At 42.4% G+C, this 10,241-nt stretch overlaps 1 protein-coding gene across 1 annotated transcript; it reads left to right on the top strand.

The window, feature by feature from the left end:
• Positions 3,459-3,782, top strand: LOC110431166 (lysine-rich arabinogalactan protein 19-like). Its single transcript, XM_021449883.1, has one exon. It carries the CDS (start codon positions 3,459-3,461, stop codon positions 3,780-3,782), a length of 324 nt encoding a protein of 107 aa, XP_021305558.1.

Here is a 10,241-nt window from a genome sequence, read left to right as displayed (position 1 = left end):
TCGATGTTGTTCAACATTATTGTCGATAAGTAACCTATGTCATCTTCTCAAATCTAAGTGGAAAACAGCTTCTCAATTTTGTAATATGCAAATGACAAGAATTTTTTTGGATTATGATATTGAACAGGCAAAGAGTATTATTGAAATTTCTTAACATCAATTTTACTAGGTTGCATTGTCATCCCTAGCAACGATGCTAGAAATATTTATTGGTATTTATTAACATAACACTTGTAATTGAGGAAATATTATATATACAATAAAGAATTCATAAGCGCACAGATAATATACCATTGTAGCACTTCACCCTGGAATAACCCTAGAGTATTCCAGGTATTATTATTTATATTTTTACCTCAAAGAAGGACGGGCAAAGGAAATATATTGATAACTTATACTTGTGATGGAGAGATAAGCTATAACTAATCTACTACTCCAAGCAGGGGTAAATCAAGAGATAAAGATAATATGAATGGCAAATTATCATTGATAGTTAATAGTTGAACACTTAGATTACTCCTTTCTATGGCAATAGCATGACTAAGTAGATATAGTAGAGAAATTAATTTCTAAGTAATTATTAATTACAAATCAAAGCATTCTATAATTAGTGCAATTATACTTAGTAGTCATGGCTAAGATCAACTATATATCTACTACACATAAGGGACATTACTAAGGAAGATCAAGAACAGAGCCTGACTTCCATCGCAACCAGGACCTACTTGGCCTATATTCGGGGAGTGAAATACAAAGGACTCAACAAGAAAAACACATTAGCGATCTACCACATGGCCCGGAATATCCACAGGTAAACATCGTATAAGCATCATGCTTACACATTGTCGACTACTCACTCTATGTACATTAGACTGAGTGCCGTACAAATTTATGCTTGAACATAAAGACAATCTAGCTATGCTATGTATATAATCAAAGTAGACAATGAACATGATAAAGTTGTGATGATGTGCTTGCCGACATCTTTAGCTACCTCCTCATTTGGTCCTTGTGCTCTTGCAAGTGTGTCTATCACTCCTGGTTGCGCGTCATCTCTGACTCCTATCACCATAAGAAGCTTTCACATACTGTCGTTGGCTTCTTCTATGGTAGCTGGTGGAAGGGCAATCCACTTCACCAGCATCGCCAGTGAACAATGGTCCTCCTTGTCCTTCTTTTGGCCGTTGGGCCTTGTAACGTGTTGGGACACCTTATAGACGTGAAGAGAGGTTCTTAGATGCCTCGCAAGCTATATAATCAGTAGCCGCCACCTACTTTATGGTTTGGGTTTTGCTTTAGATTAATCTATCGTTGAACATTCGCCGTTATCGGTTTGTGAAATCCTAAATTAGAGTGCTTAATCATATATCTACCATCGTCACTACACTTGAGTTGTGTTTTATCTTATTCTTGCTTGTGTTCTTGGCGAGGTCAACCGGATTGTGACACGGTTGATAACTAGAGGAGACATGGTGCTAAGGTTGCAGGGTTTGGGTCTTTGTGATCTGAAGCCGGATCGGTATGTCGCTTTACGACCAAATCGTTGTTTATCTTGAACCCGACAGATCACGTCCACATCACCCAATCCATGGGAGCTAAACAAATGCAACTTTCGACCTTACCATTAGTACTGAATTAATTCAATTTATAAGAAGTAGCTATGCAAGAATCAAGATAAGGCTACTTCCTCACTAGTGGATTGCATGTTACCATTATGAGTACCACATCAAAATTATAATTAGCTTATATAGAAGGTATGTCTTCATATAGTTGCCCAAATATTAAAAAAATGGGGATAAACAAATCAACTATCTAGCTGAACTAGACAAAAATTGTCATCTATTTTCTAGAAAAGATAATAAGTTGGTCTACTAGACAATAAGTTGGGTTAGTTGTACTCACATTTGCTTAGACTTCTTAAACTGATACAAGTCATAAGGTTGCCTCTGGAATTTCCTGTGCCCGTCCTAAGCGCCGATAAAGTCCTTATGGTGAAGACCATAAACATTTCATAATATGAAAACATGGTTTGGCTATAGACAAAAAAATATATACACATATCAATGTCAAATTTAGCACTACTACAGTAATCTTAATGCAGGCGGACAAAGCATTTGACTCCATCAAAATACTTATGTTAATGTGGCTTTACAGAGGCAGCCACTTTGCCCACCTCTATTAATTCTTAACGCAGACGGTCGTCTTAAGACAACCGCTTGTGTCAATACCCATTAACGGAGGCGGACAACTTAAGTCACCTATTGCCGTTAATTGATTAACAGAGATGGCTGCACTAAGGCGTCCACCTCCATTAACTAATTAACGGAGGCAGCCTTTTTAAATTTGCTCGCCTCCATTAAACATTTTCCAGTTTAAACTTCCTATAACAATCCAAATTTTTCTTAATTTTGGATTGTTATTAGAAAATACTAAATTAAATAAGGATTTTCATTTTTTCTAAAATATTACAAGATTTTTTTTATTAATTATTGTTATTATAAAATGATAAAAAAATGTTAAATTTTAAAACTTTGATTAAACTAAGTGAAGGGTGTTTTGTTTTGTTATTGTGTGCTTTGTGCCCTAGTTTTGTTTAGTTCGTCTGAGAAAAATGAATCTCAAAATTTCTAGCGAGCCGCGTTTAGGTCCTGTTGGTTTTTGGAAAAATAAAACTCCCAAAGTCATATTTGAAAACTAATTCAAATTCGAGTTGGAAAACAATTTAGCAGTGTGTTTAAACTAAAATATATATAGATTTCAAAATAGTCTAAAAACAAATCCCAAAATAATCCCTAAGTATTCACTCCATTTTATTTTGAAATGGGGTTTAAAATAGTTTGGAAATCGGTTGACAAAATAGTTTAGAATTTCTGTTTTACAAAAAAAAAAGAAGAAGAGCTTTCTCTCCTTTCTGGGCCGCCTCCCTCTCCCCACGGCCCAACACCCCCACCCCCGCGCGCCCGCACCACCCGTGTGGGCTAGCCAGGCCGCGGCCCACCCCGCGCACACCTCCTGCAGCCCCGCGGCCCAACTCCACTCGGCGCCCGCGCTTAGCCACCGACAGCCCGGCCCCACTCGTCAGCGGGACGAGGGCCGTCTTCGCCAACCTCCGCCCAAAACTGACGGGGGAAGAACGCCGCCGCCTCGGGTGTGGACCCGCGCGCCTCCCGAGGTTCACCCGAGCCTATAAAAGCCTTGCATAGAGCGTCGCACGCCTCCCTAGGAAACCTAATCGCCTTCAAGCGCCGCGCGAACCCCCAAAACCCTAAGCCCGGAACTCGTCGAGCCGCCGCCGACATCGTTGCGACCAAGCCGCCGCCGTACTCGCTCCCTCGCCGTCGGAATCGCCTAGGTATGCTCTCCTCTGACTCCGCCTCGTCGTGCGCACCACGCCGGTGCTCTCGGCGCGTTTTCTTGTGCTCTAGAGAGCCACGGCCACGACCTCATCGGCGACGGCCATGGCGCCGCCGGCCGTGCTCACTGCCCCGCGTGCCCCAGCCCCTCTTCCGCGCGGCCAGCCCGCGCAGCGACCTCGCCGCGGTCCACGCTGCGCGCCCGTGCATTCGCTGCGGCCCGTAGTGCCCCGTAGCGCCGCCGCTCCCACCTCGCCGCCGCCGGCCATGGCGCCGCCGCGGCTGGCCAAGCCCCAGCGCCGCGCGCACGCCCCTGCTTGGCCTCGGTCCACCATGGACCGGTGGACCCGCGCGCCCCCTCCGGTCCACGGCCCGCCATGGACCGGGCCAGCCCCGAGCCGACACGTGGCCGGCCAGAACGACCACTGAAAGCCCTAGTTTGGTTTTGGATAATTGATGAAACCCTAGTACTAACCTCTATGCTAAGTGTGTGTAGACTTAATGAGGTTGGTACATGCCAAGTGTTGGAGCAAGAGATGATCATGGTGATGACCACAAGGTGATCAAGTGCTCAACTTGGAAAAGAAGAAAGAGAAAAACAAAACCCTATGGAGATCAAGGCAAAGGTATTGCTTAGGGTTTTGGTGATCAAGACACCATAGAGGGTGTGATCACATTTAGGATAGATAGCCGTACTATAAAGAGAGGAATTCTTTGGCTAAGCGGTTATCAAGTGCCACTAGGTGTCATTGTTCATGTGCATGCATTTAGAACCTAGTGAGCTAACTTAACTCCTTCGAAGAAAATTGTTTGTGAAAATGCTAACACACGTGCACTTGTTGGTACACACGTTGTGGTGTTGGCACACTTTGAGAAGGAGGTGGAGTTTGAAGAGTAGAGAGAGGATGGGTCCCTCTCTGACACGCGGATGACGGTGGAGCACCGGACGCAGGTGTTGAGCGTCCGGTGCCCCTTTAAGAGCGTCCGGTGACCCCGTATTTTGCCCAGTGAAAGAGCCAACGGCTCTATTTGTTTGAGGGGCTATAAATACGTGTTTGGCCGGCTTGGGGATTATACTCTTGGCATTCTAACATACTTGACATCCTTGTGAGCCTAAGCAAACACCTCCCACTCATCTCCTTCATAGATTATACATCTTTGTGAGATTGGGAGTGATTCCAAGTGCATTTGCTTGAGTGATTGCATCTAGTGGCACTTGGGGATCGTTTTAGCTGCGGTTTTCTTGTTACTCTTGGTGGTTGCCGCCACCTAGACGGCTTAGAGCAGCGGAGGAGGATTGGCACGAGTTGGTGATTGTTCGTGGCCATCTCCCGGTGATTGTGAGGGGTCTTGTACCTTCCCCGGCGGAGAGCCGAAAGGTAACTCTAGTGGATTGCTCGTGTCATTGAGTTACCTCACTTGTGGGTAGGTTCTTGTGGTGTCCTAGTGAGGACGAGGTTCGTGCTACACCTCTTAGCCACCGAACCACCAAGTGTTGGTCGACACAACGGGGACGTAGCGTGCCGGCAAGCACGTGAACCTCGGGAGAAAAATTGTGTGTCTCCATTGTGATTGTTCTTTGGATTTCTCCCGGTGATTGGACTTCATATTATTGATTGGTTCATCCCCTCTACGCGGCGGTATAAAGTTCAAACCATCTCTTTTTACATTCCCGCAAACTAGAGTAGCTTACTTTCTTGTATAGAAACTTTAGGTAGCTCTCTAGTGTAATTAGTGACATAGCTCTTGTGTGCCTAGAGATTATATCAACTAGAATTGTTGGATAGGTGGCTTGCAAGCACCCCATTAGAGCTAGAGCAAAAAGCTTCGCTTTGTTATTTACTAACCTCTTGCTCTAGTGAGTTTGTAGAATTTTTAAATAGGCTATTCACACCCCCCTAGCCATAGGACCTTTCAAGTGGTATCAGAGCCGTGGTCACCGTTTGTGAAGGCTTAACAACCTTGGTGCTCAAATTATGGCTCAAATAGTGTTCAACCATGTTGGGGGCAAACCACCATTCTTTGATGGCACAAGTTCCTTTGACTATTGGAAGAGAAAAATGAAGATGTACCTTGGATCAATCAATGATAGAGTGTGGGAAGTCACGGAGAATGACTTTGTGATCCTTGACCCCGCTAACCCCACCGACAATGAGAGAGCAAACAAGCAATGCAATACTATGGCTCTCAACACAATATACAATGGCATTGATTCAAAGGTGTTTGAGCAAGTCAAAGATCTTGAGAAGGCTAGTGAAGTGTGGACAAGGCTTGAAGAAACATATGAGGGCACTACAACGGTAAAAAGTGCCAAGTTGTACATGCTCAAGGACAAGCTTTCAAACTTCAAGATGAAGGATGATGAGTCAATCCCGGAGATGTTCTATAGGCTCCAAGTCATCATCAATGATCTCAAGGGCCTTGGTGAGAAAGTGAAGGATGAGGACTTCATTCACAAGTTCTTGATGTGCTTGCCCAAGAGGTTCAAGACATTGAGAACAATCATTTTTAGAGGTGGATTGACCGGTGTATCTCCAAATGAGGTACTTGGAGATGTCATGACCGAAGATCAATACAATGACAATGATGATGATGAGGTCATGAAGAAGGATGATGATGACAAGAAGAAAAAGAGTGTAGCATTCAAAGCTAGCTCTTCATCCAAGAGCAAGAACAAGGGCAAGGCCAAGAAGGAAGAATCAAGTGATGAGGAGTGCTCCAATGATGATAGTGATGATGAAGCACTAGCACTCTTCGTCCGCAAGTTTGGCAAGATGATGAAGAAGAAGGGCTATCACACAAGAAAGAGAAGAGATCACTTCAAGAACAAGGAGCATGTGAGGCTATGCTATAAGTGCAAGAGCCCCGATCATATTGTGGCGGATTGTCCTTACAATAGTGACAATGATGAGCATGATAAGAAGAACAAGAAAGAGAAGAAAGAAAAGAAAGAGAAGAAGATGGTCTTCAAGAAGAAGAAGAAGGGTGGATCCTATGTTGTGACATGGGATAGTGATGCTTCTTCAGATGATGATTCTAGTGATGATGACAAGTCATCCAAGAAGAAGGCGCTTGCAAGCATTGCTATCAACAACAAGCCATCACTCTTCGACACTCCTTCGTGCTTCATGGCCAAGGGCCACAAGGTACAATATGATGAGAGTGAAAGTGAAAGTGAACATGAACATGATAGTGATAGTGATGATGAAAATGAATTCACTAATGAACAACTCATGGATATGTTAGAACAAGCCGATTCACTTATTCAATCTAAAAACAAGAAGTGCAAAGAATTGGCCAAGAAGTTAAAAGCTCTTGAACAATCCTTTGATGAGCTCAATGCTAATCATGAGAGGCTAGTGGAAGCCCATGAGAAGCTTGGCAAGGCTCACACCAAGCTTAAGAAAGCTCACTCCTTGTTGTTAGAAGAGAACAAGGAAAAGGTTGTTGTATCATGTGATGTGGGCACAACATGTGACTTAATTAAAGAATCACCCAACCTACCTATTGTCGTTGCCACTAACTCTTCTTGTAGGTCTTCATCCACCACCACCAACTCTACCTCTACTTCTAGTGTTGGTATCGCTTGTGATGCTTCACTAAAGGTTGAGAATGAGACTCTCAAGAGAGAGGTGGATGAGCTCACTCACGCCCTAGGCAAGGCCTATGGTGGTGAGGCCCGCTTGCTAAAGTGCTTGAGTAGCCAAAGGTTTTCTCTCAACAAAGAGGGATTAGGCTATACCCCCAAGAAGGGCAAGAAAGCTTTTGCAACTCACAAGCCTAGCTTTGTGAAGAGCAATGGTCGATATTGCAACAAATGCAAGCAAGTTGGGCACCTAGAGCTTAATTGCAATAAAATGAACAAGAACAAGAAAAATGCTAATGTACCTTACATTCCTTTTGATTCTTGTTATGTGCTTACCAAGGATGAGAAGGGTGTGCATGCTAAGTTTGTTGGTACACCAATTGTGGGTCCAAAGAAGAAGGCCATTTGGGTACCAAAAAGCTTAGTCACTAACCTCCAAGGACCCAAACAAGTATGGGTACCTAAAAAACATTGATTTGTTTTGTAGGTAAACTATAAAGCCGGAGGAAGGCATTGGGTGCTTGATAGTGGGTGCACACAACACATGACCGGAGATTCAAGAATGTTCAGTTCAATCAATCCAAATGATGACAATGGTGTTGATAGTATCACATTTGGTGACAATGGCAAAGGCAAGGTCAAAGGGCTTGGTAAAATTGCTATATCCAATGACTTGAGCATTTCCAATGTGCTACTAGTAGAGAGTTTGAACTTCAACTTGCTATCCGTAGCTCAACTTTGTGATCTAGGTTTCAAATGCATATTTGGAGTTGATGATGTAGAGATCATAAGTGTAGATGGCTCAAACTTGATATTCAAAGGCTTTAGATATGAAAATCTATACTTGGTTGATTTCAATGCTAGTGAAGCTCAATTATCAACATGCTTGCTCACTAAATCTAGCATGGGTTGGTTATGGCATAGAAGGCTTGGTCATGTTGGAATGAAACAATTGAACAAGTTAGTTAAACATGATCTTGTTAGAGGCTTGAAAGATGTCACATTTGAGAAAGACAAGCTTTGTAGTGCATGTCAAGCCGGAAAACAAGTTGGCAACACTCATCCAAAGAAGAGCATCATGAGTACATGCAAGGCATTTGAGTTGTTGCACATGGACTTATTTGGACCAACCATATACACAAGCATTGGTGGAAATAAATATGGTTTTGTGATAGTGGATGATTTCACAATATATACATGGGTATTCTTTCTTAGTGACAAGAGTGATGCTTTTGCAACTTTCAAATCATTTGTCAAGAGAATACACAATGAGTTTGAAACAACCATCAAGAAAGTGAGAAGTGACAATGGAAGTGAATTCAAGAATACAAGAGTTGATGAGCTTTGTGATGAATTTGGCATTAGGCATCAATTCTCGGCCAAGTACACTCCACAATCAAATGGTCTTGTTGAGAGGAAGAATAGAACCTTGATTCACATGGCAAGATCAATGTTGAGTGAATACAATGTGAGTCATTCTTTTTGGGCCGAAGCAATCAACACAGCTTGCTACTATAGCAACCGACTCTATTGTCACCCAATGATGGAGAAGACACCATATGAGCTCTTGAATGGAAGAAAGCCCAACATTGCATACTTTCGGGTTTTTGGTTGCAAATGCTATATATTGAAGAAAGGCACTAGATTGAGTAAATTTGAAAAGAAATGTGATGAAGGTTTCTTGCTTGGTTACTCAACTACTAGCAAAGCTTATAGAGTTTGGAATTTGGCTAGTGGTACTCTTGAAGAAGTGCATGATGTTGAGTTTGATGAAACAAATGGCTCTCAAGAGGAAGATGAGAATCTAGATGATGTGAGAGGCACTCAATTGGCCGATGCAATGAAGAACATGGATATTGGTGATTTAAGGCCTAGAGAGGTGATTGATGTTGAAGATGACAAAAATCAAGTGCTTCCTACCTCTTATGTGCAAGCTAGTGGTTCTCATGATCAAAATCAAGCTAGTACAAGTGGTACTCAAGTACAAGATCAACAAGCTAGTACATCATCTTATGATCAACCAAGTGCAAGCAATCAAGTGCAAATACTCCAACCAACAAACATTGCAAGAGATCATCCATTAGATCATATCATTGGTGATATTCAAAGAGGAGTGCAAACTAGATCAAGATTAGCATCATTTTGTGAGCATTTCTCCTTTGTGTCTCACATTGAGCCAAAGAAGATTGATGAAGCATTGAGAGATGTTGATTGGGTCAATGCTATGCATGAAGAGCTTAACAATTTTAAGAGAAATCAAGTATGGGAGTTAGTTGAGAGGCCTAGTGATCATAATGTCATTGGTACTAGATGGGTCTTTCGCAACAAGCAAGATCAAGATGGGATAGTTGTAAGGAACAAAGCAAGATTGGTAGCACAAGGCTATACTCAAGTTGAAGGTCTTGACTTTGGTGAAACATATGCCCCGGTTGCAAGATTGGAAGCAATTAGGATCTTGTTGGCCTATGCTTGTGCTCATAACATCAAGCTATACCAAATGGATGTCAAAAGTGCATTTCTCAATGGCTATATCAATGAAGAAGTATATGTTGAGCAACCTCCTGGTTTTGAAGATGACAAGAAACCCAACCATGTTTACAAGCTAAGAAAGGCATTGTATGGTTTGAAGCAAGCACCTAGAGCATGGTATGAGAGATTGAGAGATTTCTTACTCTCTAAAGGTTTCAAGATGGGCAAGGTTGACACCACTCTCTTCACCAAAAAGATTGGGAAAGACTTGTTTGTGTTGCAAATCTATGTTGATGATATCATATTTGGATCAACCAACCAAGAATTTTGTGAGGAGTTTGGCAACATGATGGCCAATGAATTTGAGATGTCAATGATTGGAGAGCTTAGTTACTTCCTTGGTCTTCAAATCAAGCAATTGAAGAATGGCACATTTGTGAGTCAAGGCAAGTACATAAAAGACATGCTCAAGAAGTTTGGTATGGATGATGCAAAATCAATTAGTACTCCAATGGGAACAAATGGAAGCTTAGATAATGATACAAGTGGAAATATGGTGGATCAAAAGTTGTATCGGTCTATGATTGGAAGCCTACTCTATGTGACCGCATCAAGACCGGATGTCATGTTTAGTGTATGCATGTGTGCAAGATTCCAAGCCTCACCAAGAGAAAGTCATTTGAAAGCAACAAAGAGAATATTGAGGTACTTGAAGCATACACAAAATGTGGGTTTGTGGTATCCCAAAGGTGCAAAGTTTGAACTTGTTGGATATTCCGATTCAGACTATGCGGGATGCAAAGTTGAAAGAAGAAGCACATCAGGCACATGTC

This window comes from Sorghum bicolor, chromosome 10 (assembly GCF_000003195.3).
Source record: "Sorghum bicolor cultivar BTx623 chromosome 10, Sorghum_bicolor_NCBIv3, whole genome shotgun sequence".
Taxonomy (NCBI): Eukaryota; Viridiplantae; Streptophyta; class Magnoliopsida; order Poales; family Poaceae; genus Sorghum; species Sorghum bicolor.
This window is presented reverse-complemented; position numbering and strand designations above follow the sequence as displayed.